This window comes from Notothenia rossii (genome assembly GCF_949606895.1).
Source record: "Notothenia rossii genome assembly, chromosome: 4".
Classification (NCBI taxonomy): domain Eukaryota; kingdom Metazoa; phylum Chordata; class Actinopteri; order Perciformes; family Nototheniidae; genus Notothenia; species Notothenia rossii.
In genome coordinates, this window is record NC_136902.1 from 7,690,888 (window position 1) to 7,716,011 (window position 25,124).

A 25,124-nucleotide genomic window follows, 5' to 3' on the forward strand; every position below is an offset into this window, starting at 1 on the left:
ATCATGGTTATAACTTGAGCAGAAACACTAAACAAAAGGCTTATTGCAGGAGGATTTGTCCCAAACATTAGGTAGGTCAGGTGCAACACAAAATCCACAATGTACCTTTTTAGATTTCATTTATCAAACAAAAATAAACTCAACAAGGATATTTTTCAATTTTCACAGTTTACTGACATTGTTTTCAATTATTTTTGGGTGAGATCCATCAGAAATCTCATGGACACCATGATTCAAATTTCATTACATTTGTGAGGTCACAGGGTGCATGGAAACACAAAAAAAAAAAAAAAACCCTCGTTGTCGCCTTCCTGTCTCATCTTGAATTCATTGCACACACACTACCTCCTTCTCTGACATCATACAGACACAAACCTGAGCACGACACGTTGAGCAAAAACACAACAGACTGCGACCAGCAGATTAAAACTAGACGTCTGATTATTGCACACAGCCCTGAAAGAGACAGAAACAGTAAAAAAAAAAAAAATCCAGGACCAGATTCACAAAACCTAAACAACATAGTCTCACGTGCCCTTTTAAAGTTGAACTCTCTTAAATAATTATTCAACATTTTGTGAAATATACCCATTTAGGTTTGCTCAGAGAGTGAGCCACAATGCTGAATATTAGTCTCTTCTCTGTTAAAATGCAGGAAATTGTTCTTGTTCGACAGTCAATGCAAGGACTGTGAAATCACATTCCAGGAAATGCGATATGGAATAAACATTCAAAATCAAACTTTGTGCTAAGCTAGGCTAACCACCTCTCTATAAACTTTGTATTGAACACACAGGCATGAGAATTAAAATTATCTTTTTATCTGACCTTCCAAAAAATAAAGAATGAACACATTTCCCCTCAATCCTTCATGTCAAAATAAAGAACAAAAAAGACATCTCGATAAAGATATTGTTGTATCGGAGTAATCACAGCTATGACATTACTGTATAAAGTTTCCCTTTTAAGAATTTTCCTGGGTGTGGAGGGTGGAAAAAACGTTAGTTTGACCTCAGATCGACAGATGATGAGTTAGATGCATGCTTCACAGAATGCACTGTAACCAGCCACAACATAGTCACATGGCTCCCTCAACACAATTTAACAAATTAAATCATACGTGATTTCGAGCTCCACTTCCTCTTAGATAATATGTCAAAATCAAAGCTGTGAAAAATAGAGGACGATGACTTGAGCACTTATGACACTTGTTTAGGCAATCATTGAAATGCTTGTTCTGTGCTAATCAGGAGTTAGCATGCTAGGTTTAGTTTGTCATAATAAAGCTTGCTTATGCTAACAGTTGATTTTACATTACATCTATATACATACTGTACACAAGCATAGCAGGTTGTTGGTGAAAAGCAGAGTTCATCTACTGAAGGCAAAATAAAGGAAAAAGTATATAAAACTAATATAATTATAAAATATACTTTTACATCATACAGTGATTGTTGTTCTAGAGATTGTCTACAAACCAAAGTTATACAATATCTTTGGCTAAACACGACTAATACGTTGGTATCAACGTTATACTTTCTCTCTCTCTGGCGCGTGCACACACACACACACACACACACACACACACACACACACACACACACACACACACACACACACACACACACACACACACACACACACACACACACACACACACTTACAAAATAAACCTTAAATATATTCATTTGACGAGTCCAACTTTGTGACCTGTAAACGGTCTTGATTTCGTCCAAACCTCGACAGAATATGAAAATAAATTGACATTATCTTATTTTGACAAAATTGCATTGAACAGTTTCAGTATATACATTAAACAAATAATTTCACCCTGATTAGTCTCAGATTAATGCTGCCACCCATATCGTCTTCTGGCATGTATGTGACAAGATATATCGATATTTGTCACCAGTTTAAGCCCAACGTAAGTAAGGAAATGTAAGGACTGTTGTTTGATGAACCGGTAATCCCTTCAAAAGAATAGGATTATATTTAGTAAAAAGAAAAGCTACCTGAGATTCAGGCTGGATGAGAATCTTATTGAGTCATTTAAAGATCAAATAAATCTTCATTTAATTTAGATGAGAAGAGTGATACCTATTTTACATATGTCCAATAAGAAGCTACAGCCAGCAACTCTGTATCGTAGTAAACAATGGGAAACATTGTCCAAAGGTAAAGAATATCTGCCTATCAAATCCTCTAAAGCTTAAAAGTAAACATGTGTTCTTGCACATTTTACTGGGAGCTATTACTACTTTATAATCTTTTAAAACTGTATATAAATTCAGAACTAGTATGAAACTGAACAGGATTTTGGTATTTGGTATTGACCAATCACATTTGAGTAGGATTTGGTGGCATGAAATAGAGGCAGAAAACGTTTGCTGAAATACAATATCGGAGCTCATCGACAAACTGCAATTTGATTATTTCTAATTGAAGCTGAATAATTCAAAGTTAACTGACTCTAAACTGGCTACTTCAGTCAATCAAGAATCAATCACCTCGTCTCTTAACTCCAACTCCATCCTCATATCTTAAGTTAGTAACGGCTACTGTAAAAAATGGTGCTTGAAAGAAGTCTGTCTATCAGGCTTATCATCTTCAGACAAATTGACGTATGGTCCCAAAATGGCCTGCTGGAGGATTTATACCTGTTCTAACTAACCTACCTTCTTCTGGTATGTACGCTAAGTAAGATAACCGTCTAATGGCTGTAGCTTCATATTCAACATACATTGGGATCAATACTCTCATCTACTTTATGCGAGAGAAAAGAAAGAAAGGGTCGTCCACAAAATGTCAAACTATGGCACCACAGGCAACCCTTGATTTGAGAACAGATATATAAATCTCTTTGGATAGCTATGATCACTAAATGCAGCAGCATACTAAGAACTAAATAGAAACCGGATTGAACTTTGCTGCATGGAGACCTGTGAGCCCACCCTAAATATCTTATTCATTTACACTCCAAGTCTGTGAGAGATCAAAAGGGTAAACAACCTGGGATGAAAACTGTAAAAGTGGTGCCAGAACAACAACAACAGTTTGGTGCAACAACATCAAAGTGGATTTGGAGGCTGTTTGATCATCCTCCAACCGGCTTAACATTTTTATAATTTCACCCTAAAGTCACCCTTTTGACAATTTATGGCACAGAGACGGAATCAAAGGCAGTTAAATCAGATAAAGGAGATGTAGAAACGTTTCCACAAGGCAACACAACCAGCGTGTGTTATTTCAGATTAGTCACAGGCGGTCTGGTGTGTGAAGAGTCCGACTGGTGCATCCAGTGAATCTGTTAATGATGCAGAGTCTGAAGCTCGTTAGTGTCCTTTACTCGTACAAACCTGCAGAAACTCATTTCTATAGCAATCTTTCCATCAGAAGTTTCTTGTTCTTGTCAGACTGTAGCGTTGGTTCAGTTCATCAGTTTAGGTTCTCCAGCGATAGGAAGATGCCATACATTTGTGTTCATTTGAACCTTTTTTGTTGGCCTGACCCCCGGTTGCAACTTTGGCCATGTTGTTCTTATAATTCTGAAACCCTATGAATAGATACTTTTATGCTCTGATGTCCAGACTTTCATTGATACAGTAAATGACCAGACTAAGACCTGTTTATTGTATTTAAATCCAATGTAGTTGCATTTTTACATTTCTGTTAATCTGTTTAAGCTCATGTCTGCAAGCATCTATATAAGCATTTGTTTATTAAAAAAATTGTAACATTTCACATTGCATAGACTGGTGCCATGCAATGTGAAAATGGCACTTAACACTAGTATTGCCAATCCTTTTAAGTGTAACACCAACTCAGCAGCTCTACCCAACTTTTAGCGTTTTTGAAGTCATTGTTTTGGTTTATCAGCTATATATTAAATTGGTTGATACCCTCTGACTCCCCCTATCCTCCCCACACATTGACTATGCAATTGGTAGCAGTAAAGGGTTTAAAATGATCTAATTTAAATGTAATTGATGGATTCATGACTTCTGTCTCCAAAAACTAGTCTTTCTGATTTGGTCAATTTAGTGCAGACATTTGCAATTTTAACTACGCAAACCTTCTATGAATCTGGGCCTGAGTGTTGTATTGGATACTTTCATAAATCATCATAAATATAGGAATGTGTATCATGAGTTTTCCCAATCAGACGGTTGTAACCGATAACAGAGGGCTGGGACAAAGCTGACTGTCGCTCTCCACTCGAGTCCCGTGAGTCAGCAGTTCTTCAACAGTTGTCCAATCATCAAGCAGTTTGCGGTTCCTCAGTCGGTTTTGCTTCATGTGGCTCAGCTCCAGCACAGTTTGAGACGACAGCGACCCCTGAAGACCCCCGCCATGCTCCTCCCCTCCCCTCCTCTCTCTGTGTTGCCGTGATAACGCAGCATGGCGTCTTCTTTCGGTGCGGCTCCAGTATCTCCCAGCCCATCGTCCATCCTCCCCGTCATCATCCCTTTCTCTCTCCCCCTCTCCTCGCACGTCCTCATCTGTTGTGACCTCGCTGCGTTCCCTGGCCAATCGGTAAGCTCGTGCTCTCAGGAGCTGGTTCCTGACTGACTTCTGATTGGACAGTCTGGAGCGTGGAGAGGGGGGAGAGCGAGGGTGATGTTGTGGGGCTCCCAGGGTACTGTAGTAAGGAACAGAGGGAGCTGTAGGCATGCCGGGGCGACTCCCTAAGGTTTGAAACCCGCGCCAGTCTGATGCCCCACTGGAGCCGGACCCAGGACTCTTAGAGAGGGAGTCCTCCTCTCTGCTCCGGCTCATGCACTTGCTGTTTCTCAGTATGTTCTGCTGATTGATCATACTGGTTCTGTCGATGCTGAGGTGGTGACTGGTGGGTCGAGAGTTACTGGGATAACTGGCCCTGCTCCTCGGGCCCAGCGTGTTGCTGGCTGCTCGCGGCTGGCTGCTCTGGAGAATGTCTGGATCGGCCATGTTGGGATGACTGGCCCTGCGGGGGCGCTGGCCTTCGCTCAAATCTGTTATTGTTCGACTCCGCACGGGAACCTCTATCCTCCCGCCACCATGCTGTTGCTGCTCCAACCACAGCGCCCTACGCTGGCAGGGCTCAGTATGACAACCTGCAGACAAAATAAGTAATCAGGTCTGAAGTCTTACAATACATGTCCATACATACTTCTCCATTTAGTCATTATAGCAAGACTTGTTTCCAGGGAAAACTCTGCACTCAATACCTTGAAAAACATGTTGGACCACCTTTGGCCCTAACACCTAACAGTTACCTCAAAGTAGGGATGCTCCAATCGATTGGCCGCCGATCGATATCGGCCAATACTCACTCTCTACTGATCGATCGGAGCTCTCTAAAAATGCCGATCGCGAGAGCCGATTGCATGACGTAAAATGATGACGTAAAATACATGACACTTTTCTCACTGCGCGGCAAAACCGTTCTTATTATACATCCATGGGCAAAACAAGCTCGACAAAATGGCTTCACCAGTCTGGCAGTATTTTAAGGTGTCCGAAAAGGACAATAAAATAGCGGTAAGCAACGTGTGTGAAGCAGAAATCCTACAGCTCCGCCCGCTGTGACGGACCGGTGAGCGGAGCGAAACACACACTCAAGAGTTAGACCTAACACACTTAGCTATTTTATCTACCTCTGGAACAAGCTATACTAGTTATACATATATTAATTTTTCACTGTCCGGTCACTCATTCCTGGATCAGTGAGCTGCATGAGATACTGACAGGCTGTCAGGAGAGAGAGAGAGAGAGAGAGAGAGAGAGAGAGAGAGAGAGGGGGAGAGAGGAAAAGAGAGCGCTTCATGTCTCCCGTGTTATTCTCCAAAGTTAATGTAAACTTGAATAATGTACTTCATTTGAATGTAATAATTATGTTGGTTGTTGTTTGTGGAAGCTCCAGTGAATGAGCCCCATTAACTGAGTTTTAAAAATCACTTTAAATGGAAGATCCCCATAGGCCCCGCCCACTCGATCGGATCTGCGATCGGTATCGGCCGATACTGATTCCGGCGATCGGCCCCAGATTTGGCGATCGGAGCATCCCTACCTCAAAGTGGTCTCAAAAAACTGCCTGTAGCTTTTTGGTGTTAAACAAGACAACAAAGACATTTATGCCTCACAAAACTGCCAATGTTTATGGGATTTATTGGAATGGTATCTAAATAAATCAAGGACTGCATTCGTCCCAAATGTAGATTTTTATGTTAAAGGATCAAAGGCTGAATAACAGGAACATATCTCAAACTACTCCTTGATTGATGTTGCACCATCAATCATGTCCATTCATCCCCTTGAAGGAAAATGGTGACCATGAATGACTCAGCATTGTCTTGTAAGATGTTATGGTCTGTCTTTATGCAAATCTACAAATGTTTTGAATACCATACATAATAGTTAAATATATTATATACTGTATATATTTTGGTTGTGAGGAGAACTCCTACTTCTCTGTTTTTAACAACTTTTCCTTGGCAGTTTCTGTGCTTCTTAATCGGGTATATGCAGGGACAAAAATAAGAAATCATAAACTTACATGCATGTTCCCTTACACTCATATACTTTAAGTAGGTATGGACAGAACATTTTGAACGATTCCTAAAACTCTTGACATTATAATCTGGTTGATAGTCCTTCTGATGTTATGGTTTTACGAATCTGTAAAATATGGCATTAGGTGAATATAAAATAAAATAAAATAATTGGAGGGCTTTACTTACCAATGGAAGGGGAAGGTGGTGAACGGTGGCGAGGTAAGGTGGGACTTCTCTCAGCTCTGTGGAAGTGAACTGTGGTGGTCGTGCTGTTACCCACAGTGCAACGGGACGCCTGTGGTGCTCCAGAGTGAGTCATTTGAGTGGTCTCTGGGATGGACTCCAAATCCCAGCGTCCTCTCTGCTCTCGAGGGGACTGACCAGAGCGAAGATGGTGAGTTTGTCGATGGGCGTGGCTTCCGTGTATCTTATGCAGTCGCCTGTGCTCCCCGGTGCTGACGCTGTGGAAACCCGAGTCGCTGGGTTCAGACGAGATGAGGGACTCGGAGGAAGAGGAGGAGCCTTGGGAGGAGGCGGTGTGACCCGGCAGAGAAGACATGGCGTCTGTCTCTGCCTCGGAGAACGCCGCCCGGTGGTTGGGACTGTCGGGACCACATCCAAGCCCACTGTCCAGCTCACTGAGGGGGAGGTATCCCAGATGACGATCAGACCGCCAGGGAGGCTGGTAGTCCTGCTGAAGAGCAAGTAAGAGAACATTTCAAATCAAAGTCAGTCAAAGTCAACTTTATTGTCAATCTTTCAGTTTGTTTACCGTTTCCCACGATCCTGAATACATTCAAAGAGATTTGTTAAACAAGTGCAAAGGACAACCAAATCAGAAGTACAATGGCTTTGATGCCATCACTGAAAATACCTGTCCGGAGAAATGATTGGGCTCCATCTCTTCTGTGTTGTAGCAGCCAATCAGACAGCTCTCTGAGTTAGGCTGGTAGGGCAACATCTCTGGAGTCTGGAATAGAAAAAAGAGATCAAAAATGAGAAATTATTCTCAAATCGTTACTTGTGAAATATATAATAGCAATCCCTAGAATGAATTCAGAAGACAATACAATAAAACAAATCACCTGGTAGTCCAGTCTGTCCAGGTGATCTAAGCTGTAGGAGACGCTGGGCAAGTAGCTGTTCCCCTGATGCTGATCATTGGATGATCTAGGCAGGTATCCATTGGGTGGATAGACATCAGACATCATCATGTGACTGTTGGCCGAGTACAGGTCAGGTGACACGGCCATGTGACCATAGTAAGGCCTGTGTGGAAGAAGCAAGTAGGTCATGTTTTACAAGAAGGTGATGTCAAGGGAAATGTATAAGAGGGTAAGCGCCCAGATCATGTGGGTTTCTTTATTATTGACACATTTGCATGGATGTAAATAGTTCTTGTTTCCATGATATGTACATTCCTCTATGAATATTTTGTCTTCATTCTCATGTATAATCAAAGCATGAGTTGCACTGACAGCTGCCTCAGCAGAACAACCTATCCCTCATGAATATTTATAAAAGCGCCAAGAGACTCAATACAATATCATGCTGACCCTGCAAACTGTAGCCTGAAGTGAAAAGTGTTTTCCCTATGTTTGAATCACCAATAGATGCAGAAGTAGAGGTCTTCATTTTATGTATTTTCCTTAAGGCTAAGGCCACTTTTTACTGCAATACAAACTTTTACGTCAGTCCAATACTTTTTGGCCCATTCCAAAAATCGTACCCTTGTCCCACACGTCCAGACTTTTAACTTAGTTCCAAATTTCCCTCCCATTTCCAAAATGATTACCTTGTCCAAATCTCTACACAACTGTTAACCCTAACCCCCAATTACAATCATTTACCCTAATCTCGAACATTAACCTTATTCCCAAATATGTAACTAAGAAAAAAGTCCAACGCTTATTTAGATTACTGTCTTCTTGCCTTTACTTAGGACAACCCGAGATTCATAATTTAATCCCTTTATCAAACTAAGGCTTAAAGGTTATGCAAAATCCACTTCTTCATGTCTCTTCTTCATCAACATGTGTCCCCTCTGTGGAAAGAGACTCTGAAAGTTTCAGGAACAAAGATTCTCTCTCTTTTTGTCCTGATCCATGTCTATAAAAAAAAATCAGCTGATCAGATTTTGGCCACTTTATGATGTCATAACGATGTTTTGTCTTGTGTAACCATTAGCCAATCAGCAACCAAGGTAACCCCCCCTTATCACCTGAATCTCCTCCTAGAGCACCATTGAGTTCTTTTTAACCAAATCTCTCTCAGAGGGGCGTGGGGAGGGGCTCCTTATTTTCATCTAAAGTAACAGACAGAGAATCAGCACTTTTTAAACAGGGCTGAAACAGAGGGAATTATGGGTAATGCTGCAATGATCTGTTTGGGGTTTGGAGGCAATTGAGACATGTTCTGTATATATCTGAGACCTATAATAAAGTAATGAAAAACAGTATAATAGGGGACCTTTAAACTCTTTACCCCAGTCCCTAAGCTTCCAACAGTACCCACCCTACAGTGTATCCGTCTCCCTGGCCCCCCTCTCCCTCCATCAGCCCCATGGCTCTCAGGGCCTCCCAGTGTCTCTCTGTTGGGACGCTGAACTCCGGCCCGCATCGAGACCGCCGCCTCCTGTGACCATGGTCCCTTCTCGCCTCCACCTGCATTGTGATTGGCTGGCCATACTCATCCACGAAGTGCAACTCTTCCCGGTGTTGGTGCTGCTGAGCCGGTTTGTGAGTCTTGGCCTGACGAGAGGGAACAACACATATCAGGATTTGGACTATACTTGCAAGAAATGCTTTACTGTAAAACAGGGGTGTCCAAACTTTTCTCACAGACGGCCACATACAGAAAAATATAAGAAGAATATATCACGTTTTTAGTTTTGTATGCTGTTATGGGTGTTATTTTGTAATTCTGTTCTCCCTGTCTCTTGTCTTCCTTCCTGTGTTTTTCCTCCTGTGTCTGATTGTCTGATTGTGTTCACCTGTTGCCCTTGTGTTTCTACCTCCCCTGCCCAGCTCTCGTCCCGTGATTACCCCTCCCTGCATTTAGTCTTGTCTTTCCCTGTGTTCCCCTGCCGGTTCATTGTTTGTTTTCCCTGTCTCCCTCCATGTCAGTCAGGGTCAGTTTTTTGGTGTTATTGTAACCTTGTGCAACCTGAGTTCTTCATGCCATGTTTTTTTGTGTTCATCGGCTTTTGGAATAAAGCTCGCCTTTTGTTTATAGACCTTTTACCTTTTTGTAGTCTGCATTTGGGTCCTGCCTTTTCCGCGATCCTGACAAACAGAATCTTCAGATTGCTTATAATAAGAGGAAATATGAAGGCTATATTTCAAGTTTGTCATGTAGATTTGTTACTGGGCTTTTTTCTTATCAACTTGGATTTGTTAGAACATGTTTTCAACTTTAATTGTCTTTGAATTTATTTGAAAATTGGGCTTATTAACACATGAATACTGTGTAATATACTGGTATTTGAACATATATATTTAAGGAGTACAATATAAGACAAGCGGAAGTTTATTATACTTAAGTCATTATACTTTTTTTATTTGCTGAGTGAGGGCCGATTCAAAATGGTCCATGGGCCGCTTCCCGTGGTTTGGACGCCCCCTGCCGTAAAACATTTAAAGACCAAATATTAAAGATACACATGCCGCAAAAAAAGTAATAATATAAGTACACATTCCTGCTACTTGTATGTCTTCTCAACAGTGGCAGCGCCAGGGTATGGCTGGGGTAGGCTACAGCCATACCAAGAAATGGCTTAGCCCCACCATGAAAAATGATGTTAAAGTAAGCAGATTCAATTAAATAATAAGCTAAGTGGTAAATGTTGAGAACACGGCTTGCGAAAATATACGGTTTGTGTCCACAACACACAAACTGATCCTGCTGTAACAACAAGTGTACGTTACTGATGCAATATGGTTGAGACCATTCAGGGTTATGCTAGAAGAGGGGTGCAAGGAATAGTCTAAGTAGTGGGGGAGTTTTATACACTAAAGGTGTGGAAATTCCCTGCGTTATAATATCAGCGCGGCCGCAGTCAGATCAAAATGCCTCCGAATGCAATTTGAATAGACCTACAGTAGTGATGGGCATTTCGATTCCCTTCGGGGACAAATCTTTTGATTCAGTTCACTTTAAAGATTTGTTCACTGATTCGTTCACCGGTTCGCGAACGACTTCTGGTGATTTGCACGTTCGCGAACGATTCGTCTTTGTACTTAATTTGTTCAGTGAGTCTTCACTACTGCCGAAATCCGTACAAGAAGTTTGCTGGCGTAAAATGTATGATATTAAAACACATTTTACACCTCACCTTGTTGCCCCATGAATTAGGAAATAGGCTACATATTATTTAAGAAATATAATTGGCCATTGTTAAATCTCATACATTTGTGCCTGACTATACGATGTATTACAGCAGGCTAGCACGTTATACTTTCAAACCCATGCACTTAAACTTAAATCCCAAAGCATTAAACTCCATTTGGCCGCGTTCAAAGCTGTGTGTGTGTGTTTCACATTAGCGGGACGCTATGGAGCTCAGGTATCCGCCCTCTGAAGCTTTTAGGGCCGACAGGGGGAGGAGAATACAACGCTGTGTGTATTTATCGTTAAGCTAGCGGTTAAGCTAGCTGGACGCTACGGTTCAGGTATCCGTCCTCTGAGGCATTTATGGCGGACAGGTTGAGGAGGATGTCCCGCTCCTGGGTGTGTGTGTGTGTAACGGAGCTCTGGTGAGAGGGCTCTGATTACAGTTTTAATCCTCTGTCAAACTACATGTTTTCCGCCATATTTGATGAGAGAATAACTGAAAAAGTAAACAGTAAAATAACTTCATAGTAGCCTACTTGTGGCAGAAGTACTGAGTCAAGTACTTCATTATATTTGTGGTATTTGTCTAACTAAGTCCAACTCTGTGTAGATGGAACATCCAGTATTTCGGAGGGGCCCTAACGGGACTCTCCTCTTGAAAGAAAGGGAAATAAGATAAAAGAACTGTAGGAAACAGTTCTGAACTGTTTCCTACAGTTCTTTAAGTTCGTAGTTCGCAAACAGCTTCTCTTTAGCTTTTGGTGGAAGGCGGCGACTCAAACAAACAAATCGTTTTGTGGGAGGAATCAGTTCATCTCGTTCACTTCAAAGATTCGTTCAAAAAGAACAAATTGTTCGCGAACGACCCATCAATAACCTACAGCCAATCAGAGCAACGAAACGTTGGGTCTGCGTCATGCATTACTGATCGGAACCACCATTCAGTATCCCCATTGGACCTTCAACGTGTAGCCTACTATCATACATCACGTTCACAGTGATTCCTTTTGATTTACTACAAGACAAATGTGCCGTTTTATTTCATACAGTTCCATTTTGATTGAGACAGGGAAATAATCTAAACCTCACGCGTGGCGTTTCACTGTCAAGGGGGGCGATATAGCGTGTATGTAATTACATTGCAAATACTGACTTGAGCCACACCACTGTATGGCCCTACCATAGATTACCCAACAAAAATGCTCCGGAGCCGCAACTGCTTCTCAGAGATTCAGCTTTTAAGAAAGGGTCACTAGGAGTTTGCTTTTAAGATCTGAGGCCCTATAAGACATAATGTTTCGACTGTGAGACATTCAAGTATTATCCGTTGTATTGATGAAAGATAAAGGCAGCAGTGGCACAGTGGGAGTTTAGTTTCCAATACAGGTCAGTCAGCTCTTTGGTTTGTAACTTTTTTCCGATACCTGAATACAATTGACTTACATAACATTGCGTATGATTCACCCTCTCTTTATATAAAGGGATAAAAGATTGAGCCTTTGAGTTTGTATGCTGGATCTCAGTAAAGAGCGCTATGAAGGTTTATTTTCCAGATAAACAGATGCTGAGTTTGGTGATTATTTCCTCTCATTCTTTCTGAAGGTGTGTTCATTTGTGGAAAAGATTTGCTATAGCACTAAATTCTGCATGGTCTTGCCCCATCATGACGCATACAGTACAAAGCTAGATGGAATTTCATTTTTAAAGTGCTCTTCTAGTCTTTCAACCACTCAAGGCTCTTTTTAACTATGGCCCACTTCCAATGCTGCCCTTACTCACACTTATGGCGCATTTCCACTACACGGCCTCGCTCTGCCTCGCTCGGTATCGGTGGCCTCGTTAGGACTGGCTCACTTTATGACACATTTCCATTACAGGTTAGTAGCTGAGGCAGTATCTATAGTAACGCAGTGTAGGTGGAGCCGTGACGTCATCTTCAATGAGCGCCCCAGATAAACAACACAGCCGTTAGCTGTTAGCACTCAGAGCTCACAGCTCCTCATATCTGTTCAGAAACTAGACAAAAGTTAAACAAGTACAAACCACATACTGTCTGTGTCATGGCGAATACAGTCGCTGGTTTATTTATGTCTGTAGGCCGTTGTTGTGAGTGTGGACGGTCGGAACATATACTGCGTTAGCTTAGCCGATCTCCATTCAGAAAACACGCATTTTAAAAGGCGTTTGCGCCTCCCGTCTGTCTGCAGACTTGTCAAAGCATTAATTCATTGTTTTCACCAACCGGTATCAGTATGTTCAGGGGTGCACGTAACTTTCTCACAATTCCGTTGTACAGACCGACGTTAACAGCAGCCCTGTCTGTGCACACGGAGACCGACTCTGTCGTCTGGTGATCTAACCGCCTTCTGCAAAAGCTTCACAAGTAGGCTACGTCGGTACGCAAATGCGCTTTGTGACACAAGTGACGGTACACATTTTAGATTGTTGCCGCGCATGCGTACCTGCGTACCAGTTACAGTATGTGCACCCCTGAGTATGTTGTTACTTCGGCCTCATTTTGAAACGTGTATTACAATTGAACCACGGTCAAATATATTCATCTTGTTGTAGTTGTAGCCCCCTTGCCAGCGATTCTCTCTCTAGTTTAGCATACTCAGCCCGACTCAGCCTGGTTGTTGGCCCGGAAAGAACCTCGATTTTATAGGGCCAGGAAACTGTGAAATAGTACCCGCTAGCCGGTACTACGCTAAGTGGAAACGCAACCAAAAACGGGCCCCGCACGGCTCGGCACGCTTCAAGTGAGCTCCGCGCTGTAGTGGAAATGCGCCATTAGATAAAGTGTGAACTCATATTAAAATCACAGCTCAATGAAGCTCCCTTATTTAAAGTGTAGAGTATAAATACAGTAGCAACCTTTTGAAAAAAAAAAACCTTTTCTCTTATAGCACCATGGATAACTTGCTGTTGGAGCATTTTATATCCCAGGGTTATCATATAAATGGAAAATAATTTCTTTAAGAAACTATCCTTGAAAGAAAATAAAAAAAGTACAAAGGCGTAGTCCTTTTGAGCAGTTGAAAGTTCAAGTGTGACACTCGTCTACAGTGTTTACATTATATACATGTTATAATATACTTACATCTCTAGTGTATTTCTTGTTACTGGAAGAACATGAGTTTATATATGTATAATATCATCTGATATTGCTCAGTCAGGCTATTCAAGGGCAACATCATTCAGTTTGACCTTGGACTGAAAAGTGAGCAATAATAAACAGATGAGACAAACAAATTATATATATATATATAGGCTTTTTTTAAAGGGGCTCTATTATGCTATTTGGGTTTCCCCTTTGCTGTAGTGTGTTTTATAGGGTTTTGTGCATTTAAATGGTCTGCAAAGGCTAAAATCTGATAATTCCTCTCCCCTAAATGCCTCCATTGAACTCCTTTGTTTACTTCTGTAACATAATGACATCACTATGTAACACTCACGCTTCTATTGGTTAGCGCTCCAACCCATTGTACTTGATAGGCCAAGGGGCGGGAAATCTCTAAACAGTAGACCAATCAGACTGCAGCACAGGCAGTATGAGAAAAATAAACCACTTTTTGCCACAGTAGAGGCAAATATTATAAATATTAACCTGAAAATGAGCATAGTATGTCTCCTTTAAATAATTATCAATTATCAGGATGATGACTTTACTTATTATTTCTCACAAACACAATGAGCTTCTATGTTACAATAGAGAGCTCACAAAAAAACAGTGAAGGTCTCAAATGCAAAAGGCAAGTGTGTCACCATTCTGTCAGCTCAGGACGTAAAAGGACAGCTCAGGCCCTAAAGGACATTCTGTCATTACGTCTGCTGAGTGTAAGCAACAACACAACTATAATAGTGGTGTCTGTGTTATAACATGTGAGAGTTAAGATGCAGGGAAGTTAATGAGACTCGGCCTTAACTGCAGCACGATGTAGGTCAGGAGCGGCCCACTGTAACCCCTGGACCAGTAACACTAGAGTCTTTATAGTCTCATTGCAAGGCCTGGGGTGACACACACACACACACACACACACACACACACACACACACACACACACACACACACACACACACACACACACACACACACACACACACACACACACACACACACACACACACACACACACACACACACACACACACACACACACACAAACAGACAGTAATATGGAAAAACCAGCACACATAGATCCAGGAAGATGTGCCCATGTGTATAAAGACATGCCAGTTCATACATGTGGAAACCAGCTTCACTGACTGTAAAGTCATACATACACAAACATGCTTAGAAATGTACACACAGCCGCACAGAAATCACAGAGTGAGAGTGATGTGCTGTACCCTGGAGAAGTGTGTTGCGCTCCACTGCACTTTGACAGTAACACAGGCTGATCTCTCTATCTCCCTTCATGTCTCTCTCTCACTGTTCCTTTTTTTTTTTTATGAAGCCTTTGACTCAATTTTCACTCAAAGTGCAAAACTCGGCAAAATGTGACACTCTTCGTTCTCAGCACAAAATCACGGTCACCATGAAAAATGTAATCAAAAGTGTCAGAGGCAGAAAGCTTTACAAAACGGTATCAGAATATTTGATTAGATCCTGTCAATTTCAGTTTCTACATACAGTATAAAATCAGATAAAAAAGTCTTGAATTTTAGAAAAAACACGTTCAGCCTAGATTCTGTTTTAAAGTGGACCTATCATGCTATATTTGAATAATATAGTGTAGGACCATGCCTATATAAGGCATATTTATACTTTTTATTTTTCAAAATACCAAACAGATCATGCATTTTAGCCATTCCTCATTTTCACTGTCTTTGCATGGGCTGATTCTGTGAGAACAGCACCATCTACAGGCCTGGCATATGTACTACAGCGTCTCCAGCGCTTTCCAACGGCAATGTCCGTGGCAGTCTCCTCCTGATTGGTGGAGTTGGCCCAATAGCCGTAGCGCCACTTCTGTGACGTCATAGAAGTGTTCAAATCTGGATCAGTCTGTATCAGATCCGTTGCAGCCCCTTTTTAAGAGATTTGGGTATGGAGGAAAATAGAGAGGGTTGTGTTTTCTGACACTTGGTGAGTTCCCTGGAACACCGGGGACACATATTCATGTATAAAAGACGTACAAAAGTGCATTTTGCATGATAGGTCACCTTTAAGTATTTTTGAAATAAAATACTCAAAGCTTACAAGGCACAAGTACAAGTGATTCCACTGTGTTTTAAGATACAAGAAAGCTGCAGTAAAAGGAAGCAGAGTATGTCTAAACATTATGCCAAATGGTTTCAAACACATCCAGTGATGAATCAGTTCAGTGTGCTGATCAGCCTCAGACTCACTGAACAAATCTAAGGCCAGACGAGATGAGAGATATCTGACGTCAGAGACTTTACTTGAGACATTAGGTATTGAAGTCTAAAGACAAAAATCATTTAGTGCAAATCGTCCATAGAATGCAATAATGCACATTCAATGGACAATCCGCACTAATGTACATTCTCAAAATATTGAAGTGACTGTTATTTTCGTATATATTGATTGTTGTGTTTTTATTTAGGTCTTAATGTGTGCACATGTGTCTTTGACTGTGTATATATATATATATTTGCACACATATTTTTATATTTTATATTCTATATACATTGTTTTTATATTTGGGATTGTGGATCTCTCTGTCTGTACACAGAAGCTGGAAGATTGACTGTGAACATTTGTTGACTGCTTTGCATCATTCTTTCTTATCTGTGTATGGTGGTGTTGTCAGCTTAGGGAAAACATGTGGTCATGGATATATAAACTACGGTTTAGTTTTGGTTATCGTCACGGTTGGAGAGCTAACACACTTAGGGAAAAAATGTGGTGTGAGTTTAGCACTACATGCAAATCCACCACCACCACTTCCACACGCTCCGGCTGCATTTGCACAGAGTTCAGCCTTGCATAAAGGGACAGCCCTCTCTTCATTCATTCATTTGAATGAAACCAGTCTGTTGTGCAGTGGGGCGAAACACAGGGTTGCCCGGCAAAGAAAACAAGTGTTGACTAGCAAAAAGTTATACCTTGCTCAACTTTTGCTTCAACGCAGTCAGTGCATCCATCAAGTCATTACATCAATCAAATACATACAATTCCTGCATTCCTTTCGTCCCATGAAAGCTATTTAAAGACTGTTCTCCGTGCTATCGTTGTGACAAGTGTAACACTTGATCCTGAGTTCTGGATTAAACCTGTCTCTGTGGTCCTGCCTGGGTCTCGTCATGCTGCCTCCCTGAAGGCTCCCACAGGATTGTTGTTGACATCTTCGTGGATTCATCTTCTTATGACAGACACATGAATTTCCTAACATTCGGTCTACCTACGCTGTAAAATGTATTATCTCTTCGATTTACACACAACATCTATTGCACATCTGTCTGTCCTGGGAGAGGGATCCCTCCTCTGTTGCTCTCCCTGAGGTTTCTCCCATGTTCCCCTTTAAACTGTGGGGGTTTTCTCTGGAAGTTTTTCCTTGTACGATGTGAGGGTCTAAGGACAGAGGGTGTCGTTTTTTCTCATGCTGATATTCGGAACAATCTGTGCTATAGGCCCTGTGCACAAGATGGCGTCTATCAACTTCCGGTTCATTGAGTGTGCGGTTGTAAACTTCCGGTCTACGGTGTGGAGTGGTTGAGCGGGTAGATAGCGATATACATACGATAGAGAGAGAGAGATAGAGAGATAGAGAGAGAGAGATAGATAGAGAGAGAGAGAGAGAGATAGATAGCATACAGATAGCGATATAGTTAGCGATAGATAGCATAGAGAGATGGATAGATAGATAGATAGATAGATAGATAGCATACAGATAGCATACAGATAGCATAGATAGCATACAGATAGCATACAGATAGCGGTAGAGCAAAGTGAGAAAGCTAACGTTAACGTGATGGCACTATTTTACACACGATGTCTCCAAGACCTACCGAAAGTTAACATCAGTGATGTACATCGGCTGGTACAAGCGGCAAGCTCAGCCGCGAGTAGCAAAAGAGAAAAGGGGTTCAAGATGTACATATCCAGTTACATTGACAATTATGAAGGTAAGTGACAAGCAAAGCTGTAGTTACTGGCTAACTTTGAGAACTTGACAGTCTTGATACAGTGTAAAGCATTTTAATGATGTACTATTACGTGTTTTGGATAACATGAATGATATCCAATTCCCCAGTTTCAAACAAAGGTCTACCTTCAGGGAGAGTGAGCGTCAGGGCTAGCTGTTACAGGTCCATGAGGAAGCATGAAAAGCCTCACGATCTCAGAGTAGGGAGAAAAATAAAAAGTGTTCATCGGTTCAAAGCCTCAATCAGGTTCATGTTCTGGGGTTTTGATGTAGCTAGAGTAGGTAACCTGTGATTTAGGATTTAGGCTCATCATCTATGCTATCTATCGCTAACTATATTGCTATCTGTATGCTATCTATCTTGCTATCTATCTATCTATCTATCTACCTATCTATCTCTCTCTCTATCTATCTCTCTCCATCTATCTATCTATCTATCTCTCTGTCTATCTCTCTCTCTCTATCTATCTCTCTCTCTAACTATCGTATGTACAGTATATCGCTATCTACCCGCTCAACCACTCGTAGACCGGAAGTTTACAACCGCACACTCAATGAACCGGAAGTTGATAGACTAGCTGTAAAGTGTCTCTACTGTAGGCTATTTTTATTATATGTACAGCGCTTTGGCTCGACCAAAAATCGTTTATAAATGTGCTATATAAATAAAACTTGATTTGATTTGATTTGAAAGTCCTGTCTGCAAGTTTTACAAAACCTCTTGCCGTGTTTTAACAACTGGTTCAACTTTAAAACCCATTTTCTGTTGCTCCATATTTAATTGTATCATCGCCTTAAACACCACGCCCCCACTAACGTTGAAAGTGAGCACGGACCCAAATCTGGAGGTGTGCAATGAAACTATGAATGTAACATTTAGCGATTGTGGTCTGCATCATTAACAAAGTGATTCCCATGAACAAAAACACAGACGAAACCTAAAATAGGAACTCAACATATAAATAAATCTACAGTGTAATCTGTTACCGTCTTTCATAACAGGAGATCCTTTACTGAGACATTTTGTTGTTGAAAACAAAATAAGGGACAGCTTGTATACATCTGCTGTAAAACAAATTGAATGTAACATTGTGTTCCTATAAGCCGAGGACCTTTATCAAACGTGTATTATTTCTCTCTGACTATCGAGGCTGACATATTCAGGAGAAAAATAGATTAGAGTGATTTGGATGAAGTGGAAAGTGAGTCATGTTTCCTTTTGTACAACACACAGTGATGTTCTTTTACTCAGAAATGTAGTGCATGGATAATTAAAAGATATGAATAGTGGCTTTATTTGGATGCAGCTATTATTGTATTATAAGGATGATTACAGTATTTAATTTGTGTTATTATGCAAGTTATAATTGTTACAGTTTTGTTAATGATTTATGCATTTTGGCATCAATTTATGATGCTGAGCAAGAAACACGAAGAATTCATCACTTCAAAAGGCATGTTGCCACTATTTAAGTCAATGTAGGTTTCTCCAGCAGCTCTGTAGGGTGTTAAATGTACTGTACATCCACAGGCGACCGCACAACCACCCATTTATGTCAAGCTGTCAGTGTCTTTACAATCAAGTGGAACAACATCCTGCTCCTCTGCCTTATCTCCTGCCAGACGAATACACCAAGTGTGGTCCTCCTCTCTCTTTGCCCTGCTCAAACATTTACATTATCTTCAGCAGCCATAATGGACCGTGCCTGTTGATCCTCTCTGAGACAGAACTCAGCCTTCACCTCGACTGCAGACTTTCATTGTTTAAAAATGGGTTGATAAGGACCAATGGATATCTATTTTCTTCCCTATTTCTTGTTGTTCTGTGCACTTGAGGAATATCAATCACACTGCTATTTGTCTAACCATGTTGCAGAATGGTGCTTTTCTGGTGTTGCATGTTATATATTAAAGGGGACCTATTATGCAAAATCCACTTCTTCATGTCTCTTCTACATCAACATGTGTCCCCTCTTCTTTATGTCTCTTCTACATCAACATGTGTCCCCTCTTCTTCATGTCTCTTCTACATCAGCATGTGTCCCCTCTTCTTCATGTCTCTTCTACATCAGCATGTGTCCCCTCTTCTTCATGTCTCTCCTACATCAACATGTGTCCCCTCTTCTTCATGTCTCTTCTACATCAACATGTGTCCCCTCTTCTTCATGTCTCTTCTACATCAGCATGTGTCCCCTCTTCTTCATGTCTCTCCTACATCAACATGTGTCCCCTCTTCTTCATGTCTCTTCTACATCAGCATGTGTCCCCTCTTCTTCATGTCTCTTCTACATCAGCATGTGTCCCCTCTTCTTCATGTCTCTTCTACATCAACATGTGTCCCCTCTTCTCCATGTCTCTTCTACATCAACATGTGTCCCCTCTTCTTCATGTCTCTTCTACATCAACATGTGTCCCCTCTTCTTGATGTCTCTTCTACATCAACATGTGTCCCCTCTTCTTTATGTCTCTTCTACATCAACATGTGTCCCCTCTTCTTCATGTCTCTTCTACATCAACATGTGTCCCCTCTTCTTCATGTCTCTTCTACATCAGCATGTGTCCCCTCTTCTTCATGTCTCTTCTACATCAACATGTGTCCCCTCTTCTTCATGTCTCTTCTACATCAACATGTGTCCCCTCTTCTCCATGTCTCTTCTACATCAACATGTGTCCCCTCTACTTCATGTCTCTTCTACATCAACATGTGTCCCCTCTTCTTCATGTCTCTTCTACATCAACATGTGTCCCCTCTTCTTCATGTCTCTTCTACATCAACATGTGTCCCCTCTACTTCATGTCTCTTCTACATCAACATGTGTCCCCTCTTCTTCATGTCTCTTCTACATCAACATGTGTCCCTTCTTCTTTATGTCTCTTCTACATCAACATGTGTCCCCTCTTCTTCATGTTTCTTCTACATCAACATGTGTCCCCTCTTCTTCACGTCTCTTCTACATCAACATGTGTCCCCTCTTCTTCACGTCTCTTCTACATCAACATATGTCCCCTCTTCTTTATGTCTCTTCTACATCAACATGTGTCCCCTCTTCTTCATGTCTCTTCTACATCAACATGTGTCCCCTCTTCTTTATGTCTCTTCTACATCAACATGTGTCCCCTCTTCTTCATGTCTCTTCTACATCAACATGTGTCCCCTCTTCTTCATGTCTCTTCTACATCAACATGTGTCCCCTCTTCTTCACGTCTCTTCTACATCAACATGTGTCCCCTCTCCTTTATGTCTCTTCTACATCAACATGTGTCCCCTCTTCTTCATGTCTCTTCTACATCAACATGTGTCCCCTCTCCTTTATGTCTCTTCTACATCAACATGTGTCCCCTCTCCTTTATGTCTCTTCTACATCAACATGTGTCCCCTCTTCTTCATGTCTCCTCTACATCAACATGTGTCCCCTCTTCTTCATGTCTCCTCTACATCAACATGTGTCCCCTCTTCTTCATGCCTCTTCTACATCAACATGTGTCCCCACTTCTTCATGTCTCTTCTTCATCAACATGTGTCCCCTCTGTGGAAAGAGACTCTGAACGTTTCAGGAACAAAGATTCTCTCTCTTTTTGTCCTGATCCATTTCTATAAAAACCTGTCTGAAAATGAGCTGATCAGATTTTGGCCACTTTATGATGTCATAACGATGTTTTGGCTTGTGCAACCATTAGCCAATCACCAACCAAGGTAACCCCCCCCCCCCCCCCCCCCAACACCTTATCACCTGAATCTCCTCCGAGAGCACCATTAGCCGCTTTCACACCAAGTACTTTGCCGTACTTAGTACCCCCATGGAACTAAGTACAGATCGCGTTCGAACCGGAATAAGTGGAGGAGGATTAGGCAAATGAAGCCGCTGACGTCACTTCTTCTTCTTCTGCTTTGGGTTTGCTGGCAGGCCGCAAACAACTTCACGGCGTATACTGCCACCCGGAGTCCCCGGCCGGAAGTCCCCGGAGCTGGGGACTGGCTTCAGTAGAAGCTGCTGGGACTCCCAGCAGCTTCTACTGAAGCCTTCCGAGTAAATCGCCAGAACGCCGACACCTCCTCATCTCCACCGCTCCCATGTTTTCTTTTGTGTTGCAATAAGTTAGTCTCTCTCCTTTGGTGCGCGGGGCTAATGCTAATGCTAATAATGCTAAGCCAGCAAATACAATGGCGGCTTCACAAAAGTAAAAGTACTCCGGTGTGAACGGTGTGTATAGTGTTCTTTTTAATCAAATACCTCTCAGAGGGGCGTGGGGAATGGCTCCTTATTTTCATCTAAAGTAACAGACAGAGAATCAGCACTTTTGAAACAGATGGGATTAAGGGAAGCTGCAATGATCTGTTTGGTGTTTGGAGCCAAACACTTCAGAGACATGTTTGTGTATATCTGAGACCTATAATATATTGATGAAAAACAGTACAATAGGGTACCTTGTTTCCAAACATTGACGACTACAGTAGGATCCAATGGGTTTTGTTCTGAATAGTCTTTCTGGCTTATCGAGGTTCTTAACTGGTTGTTAATACCCCTAAGTGGCAGCCATGATATGAATCTTCAGAATGATCTAAATGCTAAGGAAAGGCGCCTCACTGTTTCTGTTTGCTTATATCCTTTGGCATAGGGTACACTGGATCATCCTTTACCAACTAAAAGCACATTATGAAGCCCCACAACTCCTTGCTTTCAGGAGCAGGATTTGGGCTGAAGCTTGGGCTGAGTGCCTCAACTTCAAAGACTGTTTATAATACTTAGAGGTAGTCAGGGTGACGTCATCCATTGGATTGTAGACTACTGTTATGAAGCGGCGAGATATTATTTAAGGTTGTTGCCATCTTGATTTACGGTTATAACAGTTTTTAGCAACTTAGGCAGCGCCCCAAAGCACCTCTGCTTAATCGTCTATTCTACTCTAAATTGGACCATCATTTACCATCATGCTGTATTAAATGGACTCGAAACTAGAGATTGAGACCATAAATGTTAACTAAAGTTGATAAATCAAGGGCGAAGTAACGTCTTTTCTCGTAGACTTCTATACAATCTGACGACCTTTTGCAAACCGGTTTGTTGCGCCCTGCTGGCCTTTGAAAGAAAGCAGGTTTAAGGCTCCTCCGTATTGGATTTGCTTTTCAGATCGAGAGGATTTTTGCCTTTTGTATTGATGGAATATAAGCGAGCTAAAAATGTTCCCCATTCAGCTGACTTTACTTGTATCTGAGTATAACTTATTCATAATATTTTGCACACGGTCAAAGGGGAAGCAGTGAGCCTTCTCTGGGTTTCTGAGTGACTCTGTTTATCTGCCTCTCTCATCCCTATATAAAACGAAGGGTTATATATGTAGACCGTTATATAGTGACTGTATTTCATGTGTTTATGTGACGCTTGTCCTCCATCTCACAGATCAGGTCACCTTAGCAGCCATCAGATCCAGTTATGATCTCCGCCCGCTCTCTGTCCTGTGTCGGTCTGCCTGAAGGGTCCACTGCTTTCATTAACTGTGTGTGTGTGTGTGTGTGTGTGTGTGTGTGTGTGTGTGTGTGTGTGTGTGTGTGTGTGTGTGTGTGTGTGTGTGTGTGTGTGTGTGTGTGTGTGTGTGTGTGTGTGTGTGTGTGTGTGTGTGTGTGTGTGTGTGTGTGTGTGTGTGTGTGTGTGTGTACGTCAGGAAGTCATCTGATAAGTTGTTTGTTTACGAGCACCAGGATAAAAACCTCCTCTGACATGCGTAGCCGGATAATCAAGTGTTCCAACGAGCAGAGATGAACATGTGCCAGAACTCATCCGTCATGCTGTCGTTGTTGCAGATTGTTCAGTTCTGCATGTCTAAAGAGTGTGTCGAACTGCAGCCAGTCGAGCCCTTTGATCAGAGAGGCGTTCAGCCAGGAAAGGTGGCGCTAAATGAAAATGCGGGCTTAGCTACAAGAGCTCTCGTCACCGATGATTGCGAGGGAAAAATATCTACAGACATCAATTACTGAGATGTGGCTTCTCGCTGTAACAAGCAGGAGAGGATTTCTCAGTAACCACAACAAACCCCATCCAAGAAGAATTCCCAGTGACAGACTAATATGTGGAAGCGAAGCCGGAGCACTCTACATAATGTGTTGCTGTGCTGTTCACGTTGAAAAAAGCAGAGCAGAAAAGTCGTTCTCTGCCTTTGCTTTTAAAAAGTGTTGTGTTTGCTCTGCTGCAGATTAGTCACCACAGGAGCATGCTGTGCCAGATTTTTCTTTAAAGCATTGAAAAAATGGCCTTGGTGGAATTAAACAAGTCGATCAATTGCAGTTTCGAGCTCTGCATTCAGCACGTGGCAGGTACAGGATGTTCAGTTGAACCACATATTGACATTTGAGAGTTTTACCGTAACAATAGGTCGACCTATATTCATTTTCTTACAAAACACCCACATTTTGGCAATGAACTCAAGATTAAAGAAGGTCAATTATTAAATATAAGACCCATAGCAAAGATACGTTAAATACTCTATGTTCTGCCTTGATGCCTTTACACATGGGGTGAGAAAAGAACAACACAAAAATGTGATATACTCAACTGCAGATATATGTATAGCACTTTTGTTTTTTAAAGGTATAACAGAAGTAGTGATCTGATATGGACTGGTTGAGAGGAGTAATGAAGTTTGGGTCAAACTAAAATACAGCCGTTTCATTGTCTTATGACACTCTAACCTGTGAGAACATGACTGGTTGATGCCCTCATTCACGATGCTAACACCCCCAAGAAAATCAACCTGGTTCCTAAAAAAAGTGATGTTGCTTTGTGTATGAAAATATTGATTACAAAACCACAGTATAAAGAAATATAAACATGACAAATGATCACCAGAAAATAAATCCCATGTTGTGTGTAGGCCTGATATGACTCGTAATATATATTTCCCTTTTTTTAGAAATGACTAGACATTTTGCACAGAATGTAATCAAACAAATGATGTTTGGAGCAACATTAAGAGAGCATTATTTTTGGACGACTCTGCAAAACCCATTGATTATGACACTAACAAATGTGGAACTTCATCAGATTGTTCAACATGTTTAGAGTCCAGGGAAAGATCTTTAAGTAAACATCACCTGTTGGATTGTCCTCCTGGGACACTAGCTCCAATATGTAAAGTCAGATGTGTTACACAC

The 25,124-nt window shown here is 41.6% G+C and overlaps 1 protein-coding gene across 4 annotated transcripts in view; it reads right to left on the minus strand.

Moving 5' to 3' along the window:
• Positions 1-54: 54 nt before the first annotated feature.
• Positions 55-25,124, minus strand: part of LOC307034740 (uncharacterized protein) — a 26,573-nt gene continuing 1,503 nt past the window's right edge. Inside the window, exons 2-7 of one of the 4 annotated variants that reach the window (XM_079673621.1) lie at positions 10,085-10,154; positions 9,048-9,283; positions 7,619-7,802; positions 7,408-7,503; positions 6,720-7,227; positions 55-5,093 (exon numbers count right to left, since the gene is read on the minus strand). In XM_079673621.1, the coding sequence (XP_079529747.1) occupies positions 4,159-5,093; positions 6,720-7,227; positions 7,408-7,503; positions 7,619-7,802; positions 9,048-9,283; positions 10,085-10,126 (2,001 nt within the window). In that variant the 5' untranslated portion in view covers positions 10,127-10,154 and the 3' untranslated portion in view covers positions 55-4,158. Of the gene's footprint in view, positions 5,094-6,719; positions 7,228-7,407; positions 7,504-7,618; positions 7,803-9,047; positions 9,718-10,084; positions 10,262-25,124 lie in introns of those variants that run through there. The other 3 variants (XM_079673620.1, XM_079673622.1, XM_079673619.1) reach the window with 3 other exon arrangements.